The 27,433-nt window shown below is 38.8% G+C and overlaps 1 protein-coding gene across 3 annotated transcripts in view; it reads right to left on the bottom strand.

The window, feature by feature from the left end:
• The window catches only part of Sse (separase), a 330,246-nt gene that overhangs the window by 202,782 nt on the left and 100,031 nt on the right, over positions 1-27,433 (bottom strand). For all 3 annotated transcript variants that reach the window (XM_067148330.2, XM_067148331.2, XM_067148332.2), the window contains exons 3-4: positions 12,872-13,001; positions 1,960-2,066 (exon numbers count right to left, since the gene is read on the bottom strand). In XM_067148330.2, coding sequence (XP_067004431.2) covers positions 1,960-2,066; positions 12,872-13,001 — 237 coding nt within the window. The remainder of the gene's footprint in view (positions 1-1,959; positions 2,067-12,871; positions 13,002-27,433) is intronic.

The raw sequence follows: 27,433 nt of genomic DNA, 5'->3' as shown, positions 1-27,433 counted from the left end.
GTGTGAAAATGAGAAACCACGGAAAACCATCCCCAGGACTGCCGACAGTGTGGTTCGAGCACACTATCTCCAGGATGCGACCTCACATCTGCACAGCCCTAATCGCATGGTCAACTTGTCCGGTACAATCAATACACGTGATGTGATATACAGGTTTCAATAAACATCGCACATCCACGAGCATTTTTCGTATTAATAAACGTCGATATTTCATCTGTTAGCGGCCAATGAGCGACGGACTTCCGCCCACTGGAGTACAAAGCTGAAATGGCGGGTTTTGAAAACAAATGTCTGAAGTTCACCAAAAAATAAGCTAAAATCTGGAGAAATAGAATAATCGGGAGGCAGGAAAGACTGTCGAAAATCGGGAGTCTCCCGCCTAAATCGGGGAAGTTGGCAGGTATGCTTTCACTATCCTCACTACAAATTCTTAACTATCACTGCATTAATCAACAAATTGATCCAATTCATCACGAATATTGTCTTCATCCAATTCTCTATATGCAGCCATGTTGCTATGACGTGTTTACATTCAGTCGTTTTTTTCATTTTCTTTTTTACAAAAGGAAGTATTTTAGAAAGGTGTATCTAGGAAGCATAGAGAATTCATTAGTACCAGGAAGTTATATGTTTGGTCCACAGATGGCCGAGGAAGACAGTTTGAAACTAGGGTACGCACTACTATGCAAACTGCGGGACACAACTTGCGAGTCTAGTACGTTTTACTACGCACCCCATGGAAAATAGTTAAACAGGTTTGCAGTGGTAAAGAATAACTTCCTGTTCCATTACAACCCTGTGGCCTGTTGTAAGAGGCAACTAAAAGAGACTTCAGGAGCTCTTAACTTGAGAGCACGAGCTGGCAATCACGGGATCCTTAGCTGAGTCCAGGCATTGCTTACACCAGACGTCGTCACGTAGCTGCTCTAGGGAGCCGGTGTTACTTGCTCTGCTCGGGACGGGTGTTTGTCACGTGACAAGAGAGCAGCAGTCAGGCGGGTTGCATACTGTGGCCGTACTGTACTTGCGCCACTGGCCTTCAGTACATACATCATGCACTTCCCCTACTTGCCCGCTAAGGTGCTCTCGTTTCTCGTGAGCGGGGAGCAAACTGGCTCCGAAGGCATTTCCCTCTCAACTGATGATGCCTGGCTTACACTTACTTGTGCCAACTCATCCATAATATCTGACCTCCCCTGGTCAACTTGTTCTTTTCTGACCCAGATAATAGTTTTGTGAATCCTACGGTGTCTTTCATTTTCACATCATTCGCGGTTCTTGTCTTCACTTGGGCAACAACTTCATTCTTCCCCTCTGATTAGTGTTAAGAGGATGGCTGCCTGGTTGTACTTCCTCTTAAAACAATACATTATCCCCACCACTACCCCCCTGTGGGTGGGGGCAGTAGAATAACACCCACGGTATCCCCTGCTTGTCGTAAGAGGCGACTAAAAGGGGCCTCAGGGGCTCTGAAGTTTGGAGCTTGGGTTGGTGACCATGGGCCATCAGCTGACTCCTGGCATTGCTTCCATTTGTGCCAGGCTCCTCACTTTTATCTATCCTATCCGACCTCCCTTGGTCAACTCTTGTTCTTTTCCGACCCCGACGCTATTAGGTTTGCGAGGGCTAGGGAGTCTTTCATTTTCATGCCCTTCGTGGCCCTTGTCTTCCTATGGCCGATGCCTTCATTTTTTGAAGTGTCGGATCTCTTCCCTTTTTCCCTCTGATTAGTGTTATATAGAGGATGGTTACCTAGTTGTACTTCCTCTTAAAACAATAATCACCACCACCACCACCACCACCACCACCACCACCACCACCACCACTACTGCCACCTCCAATCACCACTGTTCAATTATACAGCTTGATTTAAGAGACAAAATTCTTTAGTTTTGCCAGTGTATACTTATTGAGAAATTTTTTACTAATACCAGTACTGCAGATATATTCTCGAATTACCTTGCGGGAGCTCTTCCAACCTCTTCAGTAAAGACTGCTGGCTGTTATGGTAGTCATCTTTAAATTCAATGAATTCCTTGGCTATCAATGAATTTTTCTCAGGCTTCCTAAAAATAAATGAAATATTTCTTTAAAAGTACAAATACTGAAATATTGATGGTAGTATTAACAGCATTTCCCATATCAAAATAGCTGTCGCAACAATAAAATAAAATAGTTTCTAGTGAAACAGTCTACAAAGAAATAGAAGTAACGAGCACAATCAGGAAGAAACTAATCTCATCATCTGAACATTTAGTCAAGACACCAGGAAACAGGAACATCAGGAGAATTATTGGAGAATTATAGAACAGTAAGAACATAAGATGGATTACAGAAATCAAGGAAGATATGAGGGAAATACAAATCACAATAAAATATTTTAAAAACAAAATAGACAAAATCAAGGAACTTGCCAACAAACCAGACTACAAACCAAAGTCAACAGACAGACAATGGGATGGGTATTTCAGACGGAGAACGTTACGATCTGAGAGAATGAATTAACATAGGGCAGACAAAACTGCAAGACCCTTTTTTTGTAAATTTGACTAAAGTGGTCCAATGAAGGTCATAAAATGTAAATAAATAAATAAATAAATTACTAATTCAGAATTCATTATATGATTACTAAACCAATACACAGAGTGTTTTGTTGCAATCTCATTATAGTCACCCTTCTTGTGTACAAGATAGGCTAAGATTCAAAGGGTTAAAGCAACAAACAAATGTTGCAGTGTGGAAGGAAAGAGAATATGAATGTTGTTCTGCTATCAGATTCATTACAACAAATATGGATTTGCAGAATTGAATACGAGCACAATATTACATTCGGACTTCAGTTTAATAATATCCAAAGGAAGCTTATTGTTTTATGTAACTGTTGACATCAAGATCACAGCAATGGTATCTCCATTTCTATATGGAATATGAACCACAGAGATGCAATTTTATTTCAAAACTCCCACACGGATTGGCTAGAATTCAAATTTCGTCCACCTTGGTGAGAAGACTTATGTCACTCTGCCAAACTTCCCCCCACTAAAAATATCCACTGTGAAGCATCTTATAGAAAACACGTTAATGTTGCAAAGGTATGTTTTTGACAGGTGAGGGTGTCGCCTGAACCTAAGCTTGGACAGAAGAAATGTAGCACTTGCTGAAGTACTGTAAACACATTTATTGTCAGACTTCAAACAGAACTTTGTGCACAAGTAGGCTAACTGAAAAAAAAAAAAGTTGTCTCATTCAGAATAATGCATTTAGACATTAGAAAACTCAGTTCAATTACTGAATACATTTTCTTTCTTTTTTTACAACTTGCTTTACATCGTACTGACATTCATTTTGAATTTTCTTTTACAGAACAGCAGCTGATGGTCAGTACTAATCAACTAAGACATAGTCTTCAAATGTCGAGGAGAGAGCTCGCAAGTGTACATAGTGAGAAAACTACAGCAGTCTCGTTAATCCAAACCAATTGGGACCGGAGTCTGTTCGGATTACGAAATTTTTGGTTTAACTGGAATATATTTTCTAATAATAACATTGTTTTTACGTCCCGCTAACTACTTTTACGGTTTCCGGAGACACCGAGTGCCGGAATTTTCTCCCGCAGGAGTTCTTTTATATACCAGTAAATCTACTTACACGAAGCTGACGTATTTGAGCACCTTCAAATACCATTGGACTGAGCCAGGATCTAACCTGCCAAGCTGGGCTCAGAAGGCCAGCGCCTCAACCGTCTGGGGTTTCTACAATACAGTACAGTACATGCTGTAATTTGAAATGTCCATTCTTTAGCAGTTACATTAAAGAAATTCTAAAATTACAGTAGGGTAGTTAAGAACCCGTAGAGGAGAAAACTACTAAAACTAGGTCAAAACTTGCCTCCTAAAATATGGTAACGTGTTACACTTTTGCATTGTGCGCGGGATGCGAAGACCTGCTTGTGATGTTTATTTAATAGTTCCGCCGCTCTCTCAGTGGTAGCGCTGCAGAACGTGAACACGCGACTTACTGATGTGATGTTTATGAGACGCTGGTTTAACACTGCATCTTTGAGTAGGTTTCAATCACTACGGTAAAAGAAACTAACAGACTTTGTAAAGATAAACAACAAGTGATTGATGGTCTACATTAAGTTATCCTAGTAAAATATGACTAATAAAATGCAAGTAAATCCTCATTCTATAATATGTTCTTTAATTTCAATAAGGAGAATTTTTTTAAAAAATTGAATATTTCAGTTCGGATTAACCGGACATTTGGATTAACGAGACTCTAGTGTATATGATACCGAAGATGATACCGCATTTTGTGACGAATGTTTAAGTTTTCTTATTCAAACAGCATCATGTAACCTAACTTTTTAACCATACTGTTGGGACCACCGTGTGCAGTAAACATTCTCAAGAACTGTTTAAAAATTATTTGTGTAAACTTGAAATTTTTGTGGTAACTGTGGCTGGACAGGAAAAGTCTTGAAGTCAATGAGAGCTAAAAGAAGAACTTTTGGAATTTTGTTTTGTGTTATTTAAAGCAGATTATTTTAATTTGCTTTTGAGTATGTCTTGTACTGTTATTCAATTTTGAACTGGTGAATATTTAAGGACTGATTTTTCTGAAGATCTTGATGCAAAATTTTAGGTTTTATAGAATGTATTGTGTAATTGTGGTTTAAAACTTGGAAGTTGTGAGGCAGGGTGTAATGCCATGTGCCATTCTTAGGAGTATTATTTCCAGTCGTTTGCTGGTTTTATAGAAAGAACCTTCTCGAAAAGCTTTCTGATAGATCAGAATAGCAACCTTTCCTATTAGTGAATCTAATGGCTGGAGTATTAGCGGGCTTACCTGATTGGTTATTCACGAGTTTCTCTATTTCCAGCCTTTCGCTCCTCTGCGGGAGCAGAGGTCTTGTCCGTGTCTTTGATTTCTGACCGTCCTAGGAAGCGGACACACATCTGCTTTTGTCCCGCATGGGATGCCAGCCCCTAGGTAAGCACTATGTTCTTGTTCTTAACTTAATTTCTATGTAACCTTTTTCCTTTTAGGAACTTACCCTATATATACTAGCTTTACAGCTAGTCATTTTGTTTTCTGTTATTTTCGTTTGGTTTTAGGAACTGTGTAATTAAAATATTAATCTAACTTTCCTCCGGGATTGCCTCCCATAGTTCAGCATCCCTCGATGTACGTTAAATTATTATCTGCTTCATACCAGAAATGTTTTTTGTAAGGGAGCACCTTAACTCAGCCCCTGCATCAAGTGTCATTCCCTTTTTAATTGAATAATGTAGTATGCAATCCTGTAAGCCACTTCAATTTCTTTTGAATTAATTGGATTTCTTTGGTGCATTGTAATTGCTCCTGTCTCAAGTCTAATTTTATTGTATTTAACGTGTGTTTTGAATTACTTTCGCTGGTAACACATGCCAGCCAACCTACATTCACTGAAAATGTAATTACTTAAACGTTTACAACTTGTCATAATTTCGTACATTTTTCATGTTATTCTGATCTTTATTTTGTTAAGTAAAATTCGTATTTTAAAGAGTGACCCCCGTTCACTTTTCTTTCCCCACAACATGAAGTAACCATTGACCCTCTTAAGTATTCTAGCCACCTTCCCATGTACTCCATTAGGTGTCATGTTGATTTACCTGTTTTCACTTTTAGCAACTTGTATCTCCAAACCTTACGATGGTTGCAACTGTTGTGCTGATGTTTTTTACCTCTTTCGCTTCATTCTCATCATTATTTTATTATGTATTGTCTTAATTTAATGTAGCCTGTGAAGAGGTTACATTCTGTTAGCACAGCATGCGTTCTGAGAGAAAAAGGTTGTATAAATATTGAATTATCTTGAATTCTAGTTTCTTGCTGTCAACATGTCTCGTGCTATTCCAAATCCTTCTCATTTGAGAAAGGAAGAATTACGTTACAAACTCCAAATTCGTAAATTAAATCCCACAGGAAATGTCAGAGATGACAAACTAGTTGAAACAGTCTCTTACTCATTAGCGCCTGAATTTTTTTCTTCTGAGAATTACTTTTTTTATTGTGTTTTGCTGCATGTTTGAGCCCAAAATAAACGAATAAAACAAGTTTCAGAATTTTGGGACGACTTGGACATAAGATATTCGATGTTGCCATATGGCAACGCTAGGTGCTTGTACTACCCATTTTTTAACAATGAGTTTTGGAAGTCGAATTTGGGTTGCATAATTTTTTTTCCATACAACACGACCGCTGCTCAGCCTGAAGGCCTACAGATTACGAGGTGTAGTGTGGTCAGCACGACGGATCCTCTCTGCAGTTATTCTTGGCTTTCTAGACCGGGGCCGCTATCTCACCGTCAAATAGCTCCTCGATTGTAATCATGTACGCTGAGTGGACCTCGAACCAGCCCTCAGATGCAGGTAAAAAACACTGACCTGGCTGGGAATTGAACCCGGAGCCTCCAGGTAAGAGGCAGACACAGTACCCCTACACCGCGGGGCCGGCACTTTCGTATGACGACGATGTTGAAATATCTTAGCATTATTTATTGTAAGAATATGAAATATCAGTTTTTATTCACATCACAGCAAAAAAATAGAATTATTGAACAAAGGAGAAAATATTTGTTTGCAGTACAGAGACAAATACGTACAGTCCGTTGCCTGTCAAAACAACACACTCACTGGAACAACGGAATAAATTCAAAAATAAGAAAACGAAGAATCAAAGAATTTCAGATGCAGTTACATACTAGAGTAACTACAGTAGTCAATATTTTCAGGGGCAGATAAAAGCCCACCCTCAATACTTGCGCATTAGCCACAGAGATAGAGAATGAGTCTTTCACTGTCTTCATATCAACCTGCGTCCCAATAAGAACGCTTGGTGGGCAACTTATCGTATCCAGAAATGAAAAGTATGGCGACAAGGCAATGAATTTCATCAGAAGTTATTTGTGGGTCTGTACAATTTAGAAACACTGCATACTTTTTAGTCCCTCGAACTAAATGTTCGATCAGCTGGTTATCTGCAATCAATTCAAAAATGTCAAGAGTCGTGGATTTTCACTTGCTATAACTAGGCTCCGGAAATGTCAACAGTCGCCAACATTGAAATCAGCCTCTTTGGTCTATCTTGGTTTGTAATTTGATTTATTCTTTTCTCTATCAGTTATCCGCTTTTTAGCAGCATCGGCTATTGAAATAGATCTTGCATCAGTAGACAGGAAAGTCACTTCGCCCTCTGGCAACACATCTTCACCATCGTAACTAATCCCGATTCTTTCATTATTTACAAGCTTCATTTCAGCACTGACATGTAACTGTCAAGAACTGAGATTATCAATACGCCCACCATCACCTTAATCACCAGGAGCCCTTATCTGTAAGTACACTTACATCAGGTGATTCCACAAAAATATCACCATCGAGATCTTCAGTCAGTAGCATACCCAGTGCTTCTAAAAGGAAAAATCCCTTTCAGCAATGAAGATGTAAGAATTATTATAAAGTATCATGATCTAAAAGCTGTAGCAATTTTACTGAGTATAAACGCCTAGATTCAACAAGCACTACTACGGCATTGTGCACCCTTACTATTTCAAATGGTCACAACATATATAATGAATATAATGAAGTGTGCACAACACTATTGTAAACATAATCCAATGAAACAACTTCACTTATAGATTATATATCAACCTTACATGAAGCCGGCAGCCATTTCGCAGGAATCTTAAAGTAATCAACAGTCCACCACTACCTGTGTCACAACAATAATTTTAAAATTAAATAAACGTGATTACTCTATTCTACAAACTCTTCTCTAACTGTCGGATAACACTACAATGTTCCAGATATCATCTTGTTGCCAATATATATATTTGAAAAAAAAAAAAAAGGTGCAAAAAATCGTTGCCATATGGTAACGCACGGCGCTAATGGGTAAAGTTATCGGTAATTATTCCTGCGTTAACTACAGACGAATTGTGTGAGTCTTTGGCGGTAATTAAGAGATAGATTGCCGGAATGTAGTGCCATTCTTGTGTCTTTCTGTTCTTCTGAGCCTTCACAAGGTCAATTAGTGCATGTTAAAGGGCAATTGCAACATTACATGGATCGGATTCCGGATTTGTCGTATCTCAATTTGCCAGTAGATGAGCGGCAGGAGTGTGAATTATTATTAACATTATTTTAAAAGTTGTTTGACAAAATTGAAGGATTGCTTGAAGGGCATGAATTGCCTAATTCAACTGCTAATGATCAAGTGCCTACCTCTTCAGAATCGTGTGAAAGTGATTGCAACTATAATCCGGTTGAATTTCCAGTTGGTTCCCAAATGAGTGCAAGTATTACTCCCATTTCTATACCTACAGCTTCTCAAGTTTGTACCGTGGTCACTAGAGCTAATGTTATTCAGGATTCTAATGTGAGTTATGTCCCCCAGGGTGGTCTTTCTGCCATCTTTTCAAGTGCTTTAGTGCCTGTAAATTATTCATGTAATGTGTCTTCTGCGCATGTTAGAATGCCAGCTAATGTTTCTATAGCACCTGGTAATTTTACCGTCCCTCAGTGTCAGCCTATTTTTGCTACATAACCTATTTCTCATGCGATTGTGCAAAACTATGGTCCTATTCAAGTGCCATCTGTACAGTGTTCCTTTCGGTTGTATAACCCCTAAACAGGTGGTCAATACGCTGATGGTTTCTCACATGTGAAAATGTTTCGCAGATGAGGATATCTCCACCTGTCACATTACAGTCTAATGCAAGTCTTAACCTCACTTTCAGTACCCCATCTTTCTCTCAAGGGCACTCGAATCAGGGTTATTATGCTGCTCGAATTCCTTCTCAGGGCCACTAGTTCTTCCTAGGTACCAGCTACGCCTGCCTTCTCCCGATTTTTCCAATCTACCTCATCCATTGACTACTATATCCAAGGGAGTCTCTAAATTTACTGCTAATTCTATTGACGAAGTTATTTCCTTTCTTCTATTTTTAATCAAATTTAAGGATCAAGCTATTCCGTACAATTTAAGTAGCAATCACATTTTTCAAGTCTTATCCACATGTATCTGGAGCTCTTTCTGAGCCTATCATCAGAGCCATTTCCGAAAGGTGGACGGTGGATCAGTTTCATGCACATGTACTTTAATTTTTCATTCCTTCTCGTGCCTTATCGTCGTTAGTGCAGAAACACTATTTCAAGTGCAACATTTCAATGAATCGTTGTCCGAGTATATTCAGGATATTAAGTTCTATGCTAGAATTTTTATGCTCAACTATTCTGAGTCTCAAATGGTTGCCAGCATTGTTGAGGGTATTGACCCTAATTATCAGTCATATCTCACTCCTTCACCTTGACCAACTTTTGCTCAATTGGAAGCTATCACTGTTTCTGCTGAAGGTATTAGATATGCAGACCAGCTACGCGGTGAGTTAGCTCCCCCTCCTATGAGCATGTCCTTTCCTCAGGTTACTAAAAGCACTTCTCTTTCTCCCAAGCCAAGTAATTTGTGTGTACATTTTAATTGTGGTTCCACTGAACATTTCCAAGAGGAATTGTCCTAAAATTGGGCCCTTAGGCAATTCAAAACCTGATGTGGGTAGAGTCTCTTCCAGCAATAATTCTTGTGAATACTGTGGGTCGAATAGGCATTTCTCTAGACAGTGCCCATGTAATTCTTCCGGGTCTGGGTGACCTGGCAGTAGTAATTCTAGATGACTGTCAATTCTTGTGGTAAACCTCAAAGTGTTTTGTCTGTTATAACTGTATGTTAAAGGATGATTAACCTACTTCTGAGGCTGATACTGGATCCCAGTCTGAATCCAATGCAAATTTCCTACAATCTTGTGGCATTTCTGCTATTCCCCCTTGTAAATTGCCTTACATATGCTTAGAGGTAAATAATGAATTTGTCTGTGCATTGGTAGATTCAGGAAGTAGCATCACATTGGTGAGTGAGAACTGGTATAACTAAGGTTATGTCACAAGGAGATTCCCACCTTCCAATACTTGTACAATTTCTTATAGCTAGTCTATTGTTTACATGACATAATCCAGCTTAATCTCTAAGTGTGATAATAAATAGAACATGTTTTGTTCCAATTATGGAACATCTTCAGCTAAAAGATTTAACAAAAACTGACAGGACAATTAAAATATACCGTATATGGTGATTATAATGAGCTAAAATGTTCATGCTGGGTTAAAATTTTCAACAAGTCAATGTGCAAGTTAATGAATAAAATCATATTTACTTGTTGAATCTTGAAGATAAACTGAAGAATATAAAAGATTTTCTAACATATGATTGTCGGGGAAACTCTCGAGAACAACCATAGTTGAAGTTGAATCTCAAGTTAGAATGTTGTGCAAGTCCCATAGTCGGTCTTCTTGTGTTTAGAGTCCTCCCTTACGCAGTGTCGTCAACTGACTTATTAACTTGGACATTGACTTGTTGAAAATTTTAACCCAACATGAATGAACATTTTAGCTCATCATCATAATCACCATATATATTTTAACTGTCCTGTCAATTTTTGTTAAATCTTTTAGCTGAAGATGTTAATAATGGGAACGAAACATGGTCTATTTATTATCACACTTAGAGATTAAGATGGATTATGTCATGTAAACAAACTAGCTATAAGAAACTGTACAAGTATTGGAAGGTGGGAATCTCCTTGTAGTAACATAACCTTAGTTGTGTTGAGCCAATACAGGACAAAATATGAGATTTATAAGCTGGAACTGGTATAACTCGAAAACTGTTTACAAGTTACCTCCATTGAAGTCTATATCTTTAACCCTCCATACTGCTAATTCTAACTTTTTTAATATAGTAGGATCTCTAAATGTCAAAATCAGAATCCATGATTTTACATGGAAAATGCCAGTAGTAGTTATTAGAAGATTTATCTTGCGACATGTAATTAATCTCATAATGGAACTATACTGAAATTGATATATTAAAATTATAAAATTTTATTACAACAACCTATTCAATACATTACAATATACTCATTGGATTATAGTATAATAATGAAGTATTTTAAATAATGGGACATGTTTCGTTCGGCATGGCGAATATCATCAGCCATTAATACACAAAGACTAGGCCAGGGCCCTGAGTTTAAAAACAATCAAAATAGTATTCTCATATCAAAAGGGTAACCGTGGCATAACAAAAGAGTGATCATTAAAGATCAACACAATATAAACAATAGACTTGAGACCGTGACAAAATATGTGCAAAATAAAAAGTATTTATCAAGAAATGCTTTAACAATAAACAATCTGTAAAATAAAAACAAAAATTAAAATAGGGTTCGTTAAATTATCGTGTGTGCAAGTTGAACCAGTCAAAAGGCACATAACAGCAATACAGACTAAGGTTTACATATGACGTGAACACCAATGTTTGTGAATTCCATAGGAGTGACACAATCTTGATACCACAAGAGTTCAAACTGATCTAGTCAATATGCATGTGGCTAGCAATAAGACAAGGAAACTGTATATGTAACGTGGAACACCAAAAAGTGGAATCCTTATATATTAACGACAATCTTGACCATAGGGGGAGTTCTAGCAATCCTTAGCTGAAAGAGAGCAGATTATGGTGTGTATTGGAGTTTGGAATCTGAAAAAGAAAAAGGGGAATGAAAGTAGAGTTGATAATGGAAGATGAAAAGGAAAAATTGAAAAGGAAGCTTACCCCTGGAGCTGGTATGAGGTGTCCGCTAGCGTTGGCTGCGTGAAGCAAACTGGTTAGTAGCCTTATTACTGCTTCTAGTATTGTACGTATGTATACATAGAGGCGGGGAGTGAGTCATGTGAGGAGCGGGGGTGGCCGATGCCTCGGCCAGGTCGCATGTACGCGGAGGGGATATAACATGAAGGGATGGTGAAACAGTAGCTGTTGTTACAGAAGAAATATTTTTAGCGGTTTTGTAATTAGGGTGTAAAGATATTCATACAATTATTTTTATTTATATTGAAAAGAGAAAGTAGTTCTGGAATTTTTTTGATTATTGGAATTTTAATTTCTGAAGTGTCATTTAAGTTTTGATTGCTATTAAAGTGTTGGTCTAAAAATATGTAGGTGTTCTCGAACTCTGTAATCAGTTTATTTTTATTAACGTATTTTAAGACTTGAAGATCTTTTCAATTGTCGTAAAACAGTGACCAGTCTCTTCCATATGGGTGCTCATGGCGGAATACTTATGTTTTGAAGCGTTGTAATGTTGAAGGTATCTGGTCAAACAGTTACGTCTGTCCGACATAAGAAAACTCGTGTACATTTAAGTATATAGATACCAGAGTTCGAGAATTTATTGTAATTAATGTTAACTGTGTTAGAGTTGAAGAATATATTACGGTTCGTGTACCGGGTTCTATAAGCGATATTGGTATCATATTTCTGTAGTGAGTTAGACTTTAAATAATCCTCGGTTCGTAAAAGTAAAGGCAGCAAATTTTGTCTTCTTGGGCTTGTCCAGGATCAACTTAGTTACAGTTCTTAATTTTATCTTGATGATTTTATTAATTATCAATGGATTATAGCCATTTATCCAATACTAAATGACTATACTTTTCAGGTTTGCGAAGATAGAGTGGCAGGTATTGAAATGTTACTTTATAAATTCTTCATTTTCTAAGTACATATAATAATGAATGAGCAGATATGCATTATGAAAACAGAAAAGGTGTTCTTTTATATTTCTCATACAATTTCAAGTAAACATCAATTTAAGGGCCAAATGTACAGGTTCCAGAACAAATGCTAAACAGCGAAGCATGAAGAATTAATCCTGACAAGTACATACTGGTAATATAGAAACAAAGAATTTCTCAGGAGTTGTTCCTACCTCGACATTTTATATAATTTATTCTTCAGTTTTATTCGAAGAGAGACACCATGTGATTCAACCAAATGAGAAATGCCTTGCAATTCATCACCAGCATCCAATTTCAGTTTTGCCAAGAGTCTATGTAAATCTGAAAGGAAAAAACAAATATTCTCAAAGTTATATAAACTGTAACAAATTATCTCTAATTATGGTTTAATAAATTACATTTCACCCCCAGTAAAAGGTAAATATTCAGTTCACAAAAAATAAACTGCTAAAGTATAGACTGAGTTAAGCCTTTCATACCCACACATAGGACGTACTGAATCATACCTTAGACACTCAGTATTTCTTCAACACGTCAACCATAACCCTTCAATCTAATGCACTTTAGGTGAGTTTTGACATGGAGTCCTTGTTCACTAAAGTGCTGATTGACTCTGTCATGTCTCATTTAACATCTGTTCCCTGAAGAGATTACTAAGCTATTTTACCACTGCACAACTTTCAGCTATTTCTTGTGGGGTGGAAATTTTTAGACCGTAATGGCTAATTTCTTTATGGAGCATATTGAGGAGGAGGCTATCACTTCGGTGCCCGTGAAACCTATGATTTGGTGGAGGTATGCTGATACATTTATGGTCTCGACAGAAGGTCCTGAGATACTACATCTATTTCTAAACCACGTAAATCAGCAAAATCCTTCAATGAAATTCACTATGGAGAGAGTCGGACGGATGCCTTCCTTTCTTGGGTGTTCTAGTAAGAAAGAAACCAGACGGCTCGTTAGGACATACCGTCTATTGTAAGCCTACCTACACAAATCGCTATCTTCATACAGATTCTCACCACCATCCAGCACAAAAATAAGGCATTCTTACGAAACTCACCAAAAGGGCAAGACGAATTTGTGAGCCATCATATATCCAGGTGGAGATAGGCACACTCAAAGTCACGTTCAAGGGTAATGGTTATAGAGATTTGCAGATTCATAGAGCCCTGCATCCCAGAGAAACGACCAAACAAAGCTCACAGAAGAAAGAAGTGACGGGAACTGCCTACCTGCCTTACATTCACAACACCACAGATTGAATTGCCAAGGTCCTCCGCAAATAAGATAAAAACCGTGTTTGGCACCGTCAGTAAAATTGCTCACAGTCGGAGTAAAACCAAGGACAAATTGTCCCCACTTTTACATCCTGGGGTATAAGAAATTCCCTGTACTTGCGGTAAGGTATACATTGGCCAAACATGCCGATCCATTGGTACTCATATCAAGGAACATGAACTAAATATTTGTCTCAACCAGCCAGACAAATAAGCAATAGCTGAGCACACACTATCGTCAGGTCATGATGTCTGGTTCCAAGATGCACAGGCACAGCGACCAGGTGCTCAGCATTTCTGCACACCTGCTATACTGACATATACAATCCAAAGCACTTTGTATATATTTACTATAAAATATAACAGACTTCCACCTAACAGAAGTCAGGTGCCTTTTCTGTGGTTGTTTTGGAAGATATTTTCAATTTTAGGTTTTTAGTATGCAGGTAGAGTCAGTCCAAACAACGATTGTTCATCAGGTACATCATGCGACATTCAGTATCAAAGGGAAACCTCGTTTAAGTTCTCACTGCAAGCAAAATGTTGTTTAAAGTGTTATTTTATGTGACCAGTCGATAGAACAGCTTCAAAATAGTCTACTGCAATATACCGTTCAAGGGTATTTATTAATCTGTCTACTGGGTAGCATGACTTAAGTCGTTCAAGGAAATAACCAGTCAGGTGGGGAGAGCGAGTTCAGTCATACGCTGCTGTTTTATTTTTTTCAAATCTGAGGCTAGCTAGAGTTATGAAATTCAGTCCTTGTTACCTGTATGCCCCTGCCATCAAGTGGTATTTTTAGCAAGTACTTCCGCTTGAGAGAAACAGAACAGACAGAGCTGTATGTAATTCAACAAAATTTGCTTCCGTGCAAAAGCGCGCTGTGTGTGTCGTATGGCAAGTCATCAGCTGCGTTCTTACTATGTGTTCTAGTGTTTTATGAGACTGGAAAATGTACAGCATATCAATGTGAAAAGGAGTAATTACGGCAAAGCGTAAATTTGAATATATAAAGGTGTTGCACTTCTGTTATGTTTCATCACAGTGCTTGTCGGCCACAAAAATGTCTTCTAAATGACATCGGGTTGAAGAATTACGTGATAACTTGCGCTCCCTTGTACATGAAATGTTGGAGTTTACCGAAGAGGACGATGACTTCAGAGACTTCCATTCAGATAGTGTAAATAATTCGTTCCTTGGAGGAGGCGACAAGTGGTACAGGATAGCATTCTGGTGCTATCACAGCGAATGATCACGGATTCGAAAGCAACACTTCGAGTGACAACAGTGACGATGGAGGAACAGGCAGATGCCAACAGCAGTGATGTCAGGGCCTATAACGTTGGTAGAAGATGGTCAGAAAGGGAGTAGATTTCCAGTAAATTCTTTTTTGGGGTTGTTCCGAGGTATCTGTGGAACAGCAGAGGTGAAAGAAGGTGCGGGGGTGAACAGGTCCCAAAATACGAAATTAAAGTTAAGATAAAATTTAACAAGGCTATATTTTCTTTTAAAGATTAAGAAATAACAAATAGAACAGATACTCAGTAGCCAAAACACAATTCAAAAATGTACAATTACAATGATTACAGGATTTGGGCTCCGAGAGCCAGACACACAATTCTTGAGCTATAAGCCCAACCTTACGATATACAGAATTCAACAAAGGGGCAGAAGACCCCAATCATGCCTAGCACTTGCTCCTCTTTACACGGTAAAGCCTCCTCGAGGCATACAACAACTCAATTTCAAGAAAGAGCAACTCGCTCTCAAAATTTAAGCCTATCAAAGGCCACACCAAACTCCACATTCAAGTTGTCCTCCAAGGACATGAAAACAGGGGTAAAAATACCCAACCTACTGAGGCCTATCCAGTAAAAAAACAGAAATAATACATGGCCTCAACAATACCAATTTGAAAGGAGGCGAAGCTGCACTCCTAATACATTTTGTTTAAAACCTACTTGACACTAGGCCGTTAATGCAAGGGCTAATCCCATACTAAAGAGGTGACTTATATGAGAAGACAATTTACATTACGCTAGACTGGAAGAAACGGTTGAGAAAATAAGTTCACCTCAAAGCAATATGAGTGGGAGCTAGAGAGGGTTAAGCACACTATCCCAATATGTAGTTTAAAAGATAGAATAGATACTAAGTGTCTTTACATTTTAAGGGAAAGTTACATGGTAAAAGGCTTCGGACCTGCCCCGAGAGTTAAACTGCTGAGCTAGCAAGAAAAGAAGTTATTAAAAGGCCATTACCTTGTGGTTGAACTGCTGCCCGAAGAAAGAGGCGCTTCCCGCCCCCTGCTACGTACTTTACACACTGAAAGATGTTACTGAAGTGGCGCGGAGACCCGAAAATCAGCAGTTTATATACTCTCGCGGAAAGTTCGAGGCGTTTCAAGAATGAGAACACCCTCCCACAAGAATTTTATTGGTTAGGGTTAAGCAACATATCCAAGTTGAAGAAGATACACCTGATTGGTCATAAATTAATTAAAGAAATTCAGGATTGGCTAAATTCAAACCTGGCGGAAGGAAGGGGTTAATATTGCCAACAAACAATAACTGAAAGAAATTTAACAAAGAACAAACTTATAAACTCAAAGTTTCTTCAAACACATAGTTCTTTCACTTCGCACTAGGGTGCATCATTGTATTTCTTCAGTAGTGCCATCTGGAAGAGAATGTCCACAATTCTTACTACAGGCAAAACAAAAATAGATCGAAAACGACCCAGTTCAGAAACTTCAAAATTTACAAGTAGTGACATCTTCTGAGAAACTTGAAAATTTACGCAGTAGATAAAGTTCAGGCTTCCGCCAGTAGAGGAGTTTCAACTGGCGCAAAGTTGAAATTAGTGGCGTGGGGGTGTACCACCCGGTACAGGGGTAAAAAGATCTTGGATGTAAAAGACTCCAAAGGATATTTACGAACTGTTTGAGGCCAATACTGAGGTGAAGATGCTTGTTTTTTAAAGGGGCCTAACATCGAAGGTCATCGGCCCGAGGCCAATACTATCTCTCAGTATGTTACTGAGCAAAGTAATATTTACGATCAACAGAAAATTCATGAAAAAAAAATTGAACAAAATGAAATGAATAAGTAGGGAAAAAGACTGGATCCCTATAAATAAGGATGAAGTAAAAATTTTATTCAGACTTTTGCTTCTTCAAAAGATTGTCCACAAACGTACGATGGAGTATTCTTTTTCTCGTAAAAAGTTACCAGCCACGCCCATATTTTATGAGATCATGATGGAAGAAAGGTTTTTCCTTCTACTCAAATTTTTCAATTTTTCTGACAATGAAGCATACGATAGGGAGATGCATCCAAAACTATACAAGGTAAAGCCAGTCTTCAATCACTTTGTGAAAATGTTTCAGGAGGCTTAGATCCCGGATGACCAGCTATCCATAGAAGAAAGCCTTCTATGGAAAGGTCGCCAGGGTCAGAAAATCTACATTCCAAAGAAAAGGTCCCAGTTTGGAATGGAATCATACAAAGTCTGCGAAGAGAAAACAAGGTACGTGTGGAATATGTTGTTGTACACTGGACACCGGACACAGACAGAAGCGGGAGTACAAACTAGACTAGATCTCTGGCATTAAGCTTTTACAACCTTAGGTCTCAAAATCAGCAAAATGAAGACAGTTGACTTGGTAATGAGCAGAAACTCTCCAACTGTTCATCTAAGAATTGGAGATGAGGAAATGGATATTGTAGACAACTTCCAGTATTTAGGTAGTGTTCTGTCATCAGACAATACCATACCTCAAGAGATCAGCAACAGAACACAGAAAGCTTCCAAATTATATCACGCAGTACATCAAATTCTTTGGAATGAAACATTTCCGTTAGTTTCCAAGATCGGCTTGTACAAAATATATCTAGTACCTATATTGACATATGGCCTGGAAGCAGCAACACTCACTGGACCAACAAAGAGTAGTCTTCAGGCGACTGTTGGCATAATTAATGTAAAATATATATAATTTGGGATCTGAACATTATACGAGAATTTAATGACGTGTCTACATGGCACGGTTCATCTTCTATGATATGTGTGCTTGGCCTCTTGTGTTAGTAATGTGTGTGTATCGAGCTGTACAACGTACTCTTACGCGATCTATTTGCGAAACTTGGAACTTGAACTGTGTACTTACTCTGCTCTCTAGGGAGCTCAAGCATCGCTAGACTGTGCCGCCACGAACGGCCTACCTCGGAAAGTGTTTGTCGACTATTAGAGTTGCTTGCCAGCGGACGCTTCTTGTACCCATGGGGTGTAGCTTCCCAGCTTCTAACAACGATAGAACCATCTGGCATCGGTTGAAATGCGTAGTAAACCCCACTACGGGACAATTATGTAACTTTTTCTTTAGTGATAATATTTTGAAACTCCTGTAAATATTTAAATGTATTTTAATTCTTTCCTGCAAGTGTTGCTGATCACAGATCATTCACGGTGAGTTACCTGGCATATATCGCATCTATGTAAGTACTCATTTTATGATTTACTTCTGTTAATGTTATTTTACCTGTATGTGTCATTTTAATTTATTTGGTGTACTTCACATGATCTGAATTCTGTCTTGGTATTTGTGTTGTACGACGTTCAAGCTTCAAGTGGGGGCCGCATGAATGTTATGCTATTGTTGTCCGGTAACTTTTGAAATTTTCCTCTGCCTTGCTAAATTTAATCTCTGTATATTTGGCGAGTGTCTTATGGTATTATTTCCTGGATGCGTGTGAGGATACTATTTTATATATATATGTCGCGGGACACTGCTGTGTTTATTTTTCTGGTGTCATTCTGATCTGATTTATTTATGCATCTTTACGTATGTTTCGACTCGTGCCCGTGTGTTGACCTATGTACTACATAAGCACTATTTCCCAAAAAAATTTAAATTATCATTACATTAAATTTCTTAAAGATTTAATTCACTTTGGTTTACATATTTAGCATTAGGGTTATATGCTTTGATTATCTCTGCGTGTGATTAATTAAGTTAGAGTTCTTAAGTTGGTTTATCGCTACTTTTTTTTTTTAAGAAGTCAGATTCTAAGGTAGTAGTTTGTAACACAATGGGTTTTCATTGGGGGTTTTGGACAGCTCTAATGAGTGTGATCTGACATTCGGGGTTCTTATCTCTTCTTCTGATTGTCATGTTATCTTATGATGACTTGGCAGTCACGTAACTGATTCATTATTGTCTTATCTGGGATTGCGTCGAGTTCTTGGGAGGCGTCGTTAATGTAATAATGGATTGTTTTTCGTCTTGAGAGGGGAGGGTGTGACACTGCTGTTGTTACTAGTACTGCCTCTTTCTCTAACTCTTTGACAATGGGTTGTAAATTTGTTTATTTCCTTTGCCTATGATTGTGTTTGTGGTTTACATTTTAATTTATTAGAGTTTATATTTTCCTAATTTTGTGCGGGTTTATTTTAAACATTTTCGTCAGTATATGTTTGTGTTAATTGCAAGTGATGAGGTGTGGAACTATGTTAATGTGGGGATTGCAGGTGAATGATCCTTTCACTGGGGACTGTCAGAAGCCTCTCTTAAGTTATTCAACACATTTTTCAGTCTTCATTAAATTTTAAAATGATATTTAACTTATGTATTCTAGTAACTTGTTATAAAAACGTAGGTATGGTGCACCATTTTCATTTATTAACTGTATGGTAATAAAAAAATATATTTAAATTTACATTATCTATTTAAAAAAATTATACTATTAATTGTGTGGTTCATGTTTGTGGGTTACTGTAGTCACGTCCTAGTTCGTGAACCATGGGCAACGGCTGAGTGGCCTAGTAAATGGTCCCGAGAGTCGGGATACCAGTTGCTATGGAATGGGAGTGGACATCTCGGACATATTCTGAGTCATGGCCCTCCTTGTGCTCAGGCGGCTAGGACTATACAATCCAACGGTGGTCCATAACCCGTTAGAGGAGAGATCCTCACTTGGACTATGGGTAAGTAGGGTAGCATCCTGCTTCATGAATATACCGAGCTCAGAACATTTTAAGCAAGCCTCGGACCTATGGGAGTAACAGAGTCCCACCCCCATTTGACAGGCGAGGGACTCCCTGGAAACAACTTGGCGAACGAAATGGAATTCGAAGGGGAGCTATCAATATTAATGGGGTTTATGGAAGAAAGAAAGTAGAACTGGCAGAGTCAGCAAAGAGGATGCATCTGGATGTGCTAGGAGTAAGTGATATTCGGGTAAGGGGAGATAACGAGGAAGATATAGGAGATTATAAAGTGTACTTGACGGGTGTTAAAAAGGGAAGGGCAGAGTCTGGGGTAGGGCTCTTTATCAGGAATACCACTGCACGTAAATGAGCGAATGATGTGGGTAGATTTGTCATTTGGAGGAATTAGGACTAGAATTGTGTCTGTGTATTCACCATGTGAGGGTGCGGATGAGGATAAAGTTGACAAGTTTTATGAAGCATTGCGTGACATCGTGGTCAGGGTCAACAGCAAGGATAGAATAGTGCTACTGGACGATTTCAATGCAAGAGTTGGGAATAGAATTTGTTACCGTGTTTTGGTGGTAGTTATGCATGAAAGAAGGTGCTGGGTGGTGAATAGGTCTCAAGCTACTAAAGTGAAATTAATTTTAAAATTTAACAAGGTTATATTTTCTTTTCAAAATTAGGTAACAACAAATAGAACAGGTACTTAGTAGCCGAAACACAATTGAAAAATACATTTACATAGGTACCCCATTTGGGGCTTCAAAAGTCAGAAACATAATTCTTGGGCAATCAGCTCAGTTTTACCCCAAACACAATTTTAACAGAGGGGCAGAAAACCCCATTCATACCTAGGAGCCCTTGCTCCAAATTACACTGAAAAGCCTCCTCGAGGCATACAACATACCATTTTCAAAAGAGCCACTCGCTCTCAATTTTAAGCCTCTCCCAGGCCACACCAAACTCCACCTTTAAGCTGTCCTCAAAGGACATATACACAGGGGTAAAATACCCAACCTACTGAGGTCTATTAAATGACAAGAAGGTTAATACATGACCTCTAAAATACAATTTGAGGGGAGGCGAACTTGCACTCCTAATACACTTTGTTTAAGACCTACTTGGCCTTAGCCCGTTAGTGCAAGGGCTAATCCCATACTACAGAGGTGACTTAAGAAAATAACAATTTACATTACATTACGGAAGAATTGGTTGAGAAAATAAGTTCACCTCCAGACAATGTGAGTGGGAGCTCGAGAGGGTTAGCACTCTATCCCAGTATGTAGCTTTACAAGAGAATAGATGAAAAGAGAAGTTACATTTTAGGAAAAGGTTACATAGTGGAACGCTTAGAACCCGCCCCGAAAGTTAAACTGCTGAGCTAGCAAAGAAAGAATTTATTAATCGGCCATTACCTTGTTGCTGACCGCTGCCGAGGAAAGAGGCGCTTCCCGCCTCCTGCTATGTACTTAATACACTGAAAGATAGAACAGAAGTGGCCGAGAGACCCAAAAATCAGCAGTTTAAATACTCTCGCGGAAGTTTCTAGGCGTTAGGGGAATGAAAACACCCTCCCACAAACACTTTATTGGGTAGGACACAGCAACATATTCAAGTTGGGGGAAGATACATCTGATTGGATAGAAATTAATTTAAGAAATTCGGGATTGGTTAGGTTCAACACAAGGGGAAAGAAGGGGTGAATATTGCCAACTTAAACAATGACTGAAAGAAATTTAACAAAGAACAAACTATTGAAATTAAATTTTCTCCAACAAAATAGTTCTTTGACTCCGCACTAGGTTGCACTATTGTTGATCTTCAGTAGTGTCCTCTAGGAGAGAAAGTTTACACTTCTTACTTCAAGCGAAACAAAAACACATCAAAAATGACACAGTTCAAAAACTCAAAATTTTCCACGTGGTGACATCTTCTGAGAAGGTAAAGAATTAACAGCGTAGATAAAGTTCAGACTTCCTCCAGCAGAGGAGTTTCACCTGGCGCAATTTTTAAATTAGCGGCGTGGAGGTGTACCGCCCGGTACAGAATTGAAGGATACGAAAGGGTGATTGGTAAATGTGGGGAAGATATGGAAGCTAATGGGAATGGGAAGCGTTTGCTGGACTTCTGTGCTAGTATGGGTTTAGCTGTTACGAATACATTCTTCAAGCATAAGGCTATTCACCGCTACACATGGGAGGCTAGGGGTACCAGATCCATAATAGACTATCTTAACAGACTTCGAATTCAGGAAATCTGTTAGGAATGTACGAGTTTTCTGCGGATTTTTCGATGATACAGACCACTATCTGATCTGTAGTGAAATAAGTATCTCTAGGCCTAGGGTAGAGAAAGTGAAATCTGTCTGCAAACGAATAAGGGTAGAAAATCTCCAGGACGAGAACATTAGATGGAAGTACATGGATATGATTAGTGAGAAGTTTTGAACAGTAGACAGTAAGCAGGTTCAGGATATAGAAAGTGAATGGGTGGCATACAGGGATGCTGTAGTAGAAACAGCAAGGGAATGCCTAGGAACAACTCTGTGTAAAGATGGGAAAAGGCGAACATCTTGGTGGAACGATGACGTGAAAGCAGCCTGTAAACGTAAAAAGAAGGCTTATCAGTAATGGCTCCAAACAAGGGCCGAGGCAGACAGGGAGTTGTATGTGGATGAAAGAAACAGAGCGAAACAAATAGTTGTTGAATCCAAAAAGAAGTCCTGGGAAGATTTTGGTAACAACCTGGAAAGGCTAGGTCAAGCAGCAGGGAAACCTTTCTGGACAGTAATAAAGAATCTTAGGAAGGGAGGGAGAAAGGCAATGAACAGTGTTTTGAGTAATTCAGGTGAACTCATAATAGATCCCAGGGAATCACTGGAGAGGTGGAGGGAATATTTTGAACATCTTATCAATGTAAAAGGAAATCATCCTGGTGGTGTTGTGAACAGCCAAGCTCATGGGGAGGAGGAAAATGATGTTGGTGAAATTATGCTTGAGGAAGTGGAAAGGATGGTAAATAAACTCCATTGTCATAAGGCAGCAGGAATAGATGAAATTAGACCTGAAATGGTGAAGTATAGTGGGAAGGCAGGGATGGAATGGCTTCATAGAGTAGTAAAATTAGTGTGGAGTGTTGGTAAGGTACCTTCAGATTGGGCAAAAGCAGTAATTGCACCTATCTATAAGCAAGGGAACAGGAAGGATTGCAACAACTATCGAGTTATCTCATTGATTAATATACCAGGCAAAGTATTCAATGGCATCTTGGAAGGGAGGGTGCGATCAGTCGTTGAGAGGAAGCTGGATGAAAACCAGTGTGGTTTCAGACCACAGAGAGGCTGTCAGGATCAGATTTTCAGTATGCGCCAGGTAACTGAAAAATGCTACGAGAGGAATAGGCAGTTGTGTTTATGTTTTGTAGATCTAGAAAAAGCATATGACAGGGTTGTATGTTCTCCCAGGATGGTAATATAGTGAGATTGAATCAAGGTGTCGTAAAGCTAATTCAGTGAGCTCGCAGCTGCGATCAACAGTATTCTGTAAGAAGGAAGCGAGGTGCCAGACGAAACTATCTTTACATCGGTCTGTTTTCAGACCTACTTTGCTTTACGGGAGCGAAAGCTGGGTGGGCTCAGGATACCTTATTCATAAGTTAGAAGTAACAGACATGAAAGTAGCAAGAATGATTGCTGGGACAAACCGGTGGGAACAATGGCAGGAGGGTACTTGGAATGAGGAGATAAAGGCTAATTTAGGAATGAACTCTATGGATGAAGCTGTACGCATAAGCCGGCTTCGGTGGTGGGGTCATGTGAGGCGAATGGAGGAGGATAGTTTACCTAGGAGAATAATGGACTCTGCTATGGAGGGTAAAAGAAGTAGAGGTAGACCAAGACGACGATGGTTAGACTCTGTTTCTAACGATTTAAAGATAAGAGGTATAGAACTAAATGAGGCCACAACACTAGTTGCAAATCGAGGATTGCGGCGACGTTTAGTAAATTCACAGAGGCTTGCAGACTGAACGCTGAAAGGCATAACAGTCTATAATGATAATGTATGTATGTATGTACTATTAATTGTTCTGTTCATTTTAATATTTCCCTTATTTATCAAACATTTAAAGACTTTCGGTTTTATTTAATGTAAATATTATTTAATCTAATTATAATTTTTTTTTGAAAATCAGTGTTATTTTTGGTGTACGCCTCAGCATTTCCCGAGGATCTAAGCCTCTTGAGGATGGATTTTCAGCGCATTTTCTTGCTTCCTTTGTTTGGCGAGTTTTTCACCTGATGTTCTGTACTGTTTTAGTGTTTGTTTTTCCATCTTTGGTGCACGCTATCCTATGGCTTTATCTAGCCTAACTCAATTCTCTGTAATAGTTAGTGGGGTGTTGCACAACAGAAGTGAAGTTCCTATGTTCTTGTCTACAAAAAACAAAAATGGATAAAATAAGGAATATGGATATCCAGCAACAGCTTGGATTGGAAAGAAGCTTGCTGGAGACTAGAAGTGAAGAGATTGCAATGGTATGGTCACATGAAAAGAATGGACCCTCACAGGACTCCTCCAACATACTTAGACCACAATGTTCCTGGGGAGAGATGTTTGAGAAAAACAGATATTGAAGGACCTTGAAATTAGAGATGTGAACTGGTGTCGCATATATGAGCAGCATCTGTGGATGGAAGGGCAAACTGGAGGAGGCTCGTACACAACCGCACCTGGCTGGCTGGAGCGAAGAAATGATGACACTGGAAAATCAACTGAGTTCAAGAATGAAGACCACGGCATTGATGTATCAGTGTTCTAAGCTGATAAAAAAAGTGACAAGATAATCTTCTGAAATAAGAATACCTGATAGGAATGGACAACTATTATAGCAACCCTGAATTGTATGACCTGCTCAACAAACTATATACAGACGCAGAGGGGACAAGAATAAGCAACAAGAAAAATCTCCCTAAGGAACTCACGAGTAAAAACCTGAAAAAAGGAAAGGTATCGCCTGCTTATCGAATGAAACTCGTGGTTCTAAAATGGAAGGACAAGAGACGTTTGCAAGCACAGTAGTGCTCACAATGCAAAAATGCAAACTGTCCCTATCAGAGGAAAGGATGAAGCTAAAGAGAAACCAGTTGTTTGCATTGACTACAATGATTCTATGGGGAGGGGGGGGGGGGGGAAGTTGGTCTTTCCCATTAGTATGTAATTATGTACTCCACAGCAAGGAAACTGATGGAAAATATTATCAGAAAATTTTCCAGCATCATCTGTAATTTGTGATATCAAATTCATTCATCGTTTTCTGACATGCAGGAAGATTAAATTGCCTGCCTTTTTTTGGCCTTGACAATATGAAAGTGAATGAGGTATGAGCGATTCTAATAATGCCATTCCTTATGCAGCCAGTCCCTGCTCTGATTGGTATGAAAATGTTTATCATAGGGGCAGTTGGTGTATGAATTTCAGTTGGCTTGGCAGACATGTAATAACTTCCAGCTCAGTGAGGAAAGCACCCAAAAACTACCTCAATCCTCATTTTGCAAGTATGCATCTAAAGTGATGCTTAGGCCATCTATGACAGCTAAAGGTGGAGCTGATTAAGATCCAAACAGCCTTCAGGCTGAGGACTGAATATACATACATATGTATCTTTTGTTTTTTTCTTTTTTGTTTTTCTAGTTGCTTAACGTTGCACCGACACAGATAGGTCTTATGGCGACGATGGGACAGGAAAGGGCTAGGAGTGGGAAGGAAGCGGCCGTGGCCTTAAGGTACAGCCCCAGCATTTGCCTGGTGTGAAAATGGGAAACCACGGAAAAACATTTTCAGGGCTGCCGACAGTGGGGTTCGAACCTACTATCTCCCGAATACTAGATACTGGCCGCACTTAAGCGACTGCAGCTATCAAGCTCAGTACATATGTATCAGTGTTAATATATATATAATTATATATCATTTTATTGTCAAGTATTTCAAAATTCGGAGGATTTCTTGGATTTATTTGATTTTTTTTTTCAAGTTAAGAAAATTCGTCCCCATCGGAGTGGAGTTATTATTTCCCATTCTCTCCAGTTAATGGGTTTAAAAGTGACAGCCAAACAGGAATAGTTGGCATTTCTAGTAGCGGCTGAGTAAGGCTGCTGTACAACAGTAGTGTGGAGACAGCATGGCGCGCTACAAGGCAGCGTGACCAGGGAAGCTGTACTGTCACTGTCAATAAATATTCTTAAATGGAATATCTTATTAGGCTAATTTGAGGCTACTCTATCAACTAGAAACAAAAACTACTCCTTATATAACATTTCGTTTGCAGTGAGAACAGTGGCGGCGCGTGGGGGTTCACTGCTTTTGGAAATAACATGTTGAGATTTATTGTTACTTGATGTTTACGTAGATGTAAAGTAGTGACATTGCTTGATTAGAAACGTGACTTTTCTTTGAAGGGACACGGCTACAACTCGAAGAAGTTACCAAAATAATGAGGATGAAAGACAGAGAATATGCTGTGCAATTACTTAAAGCTGATCCAATTTCCTCTGACTTTGGAGACGTTGCTTGTGTACAAATAACTTCTTCAAGAACGTGTTAGGCAGACTACTGTTGTTTATGTATTGACGTATTTTGCTTCTTACTTTTATAAAACGCGTATGGCTAATGAAAAGCTCCATGGGCTCTCAACTTGGGAGCGTGGGTTTGCGACCACGGGGCCCTTAGCAAGGTCCTGGCATTGCTTCCACTTACTTGCACCAGGATCCTCACTTTCATCTACCGTATCCGACCTCTCTTGATCAGGTCTTGTTCTTTTCCGATCCCGACAGTATTAGAGCATTGCAGGTTATAAACTTCATTTTCCTTGTCCGTATTGAAGATCTACTTGTGATACAATTCCTTTAGTTTTGTCAATTGCCACCTTTTCAGTACGATAAAAAAATATTACAAACATATTTATTATGATGTTTATATGGTACATGTTTCGCTCCTTTTCGTGAGCATCATCAGCCAAACTATCATTGTCATTAAAACTTAATAACAGTATTGAATATTTTCTGCAGTTGATAATTGTCATTATGGTCGATAGAGTTGTTCTCGTTGCTGGAGTAACATTTATAAAATGTATTGGTATTAATTTATATTGTCAATGGGGTAAAATTATTCGTGAACAAACTTGTTGATGAAACACTTTCTGATGTGATATTGGATTTAAAATGTTCTCGAACGTTCCATAATACGCCGCCTACCTTAACTTACCCTTCCCCCTCCCCGCCAAAACGTAAACACATCCACACTCACTCATACAACACAAGAAGTGCAAACAGGACAAGTAGTTCTCAAGAGGCTAGGAGTAACACCAAACAATTACGCAACAGAAAGGAAAGTAAGTGACAATTCTTCCAATAAGATGTTATACAGAAATACAATCAAAACCATAAACATATAATTTTTATCTTTCATTACAGATACACCAACG

This window comes from Anabrus simplex, chromosome 5 (genome assembly GCF_040414725.1).
Source record: "Anabrus simplex isolate iqAnaSimp1 chromosome 5, ASM4041472v1, whole genome shotgun sequence".
NCBI lineage: Eukaryota > Metazoa > Arthropoda > Insecta > Orthoptera > Tettigoniidae > Anabrus > Anabrus simplex.
Note: the sequence above shows the minus strand (reverse complement) of the source record. Positions and strands in the feature narration are given on the sequence as shown.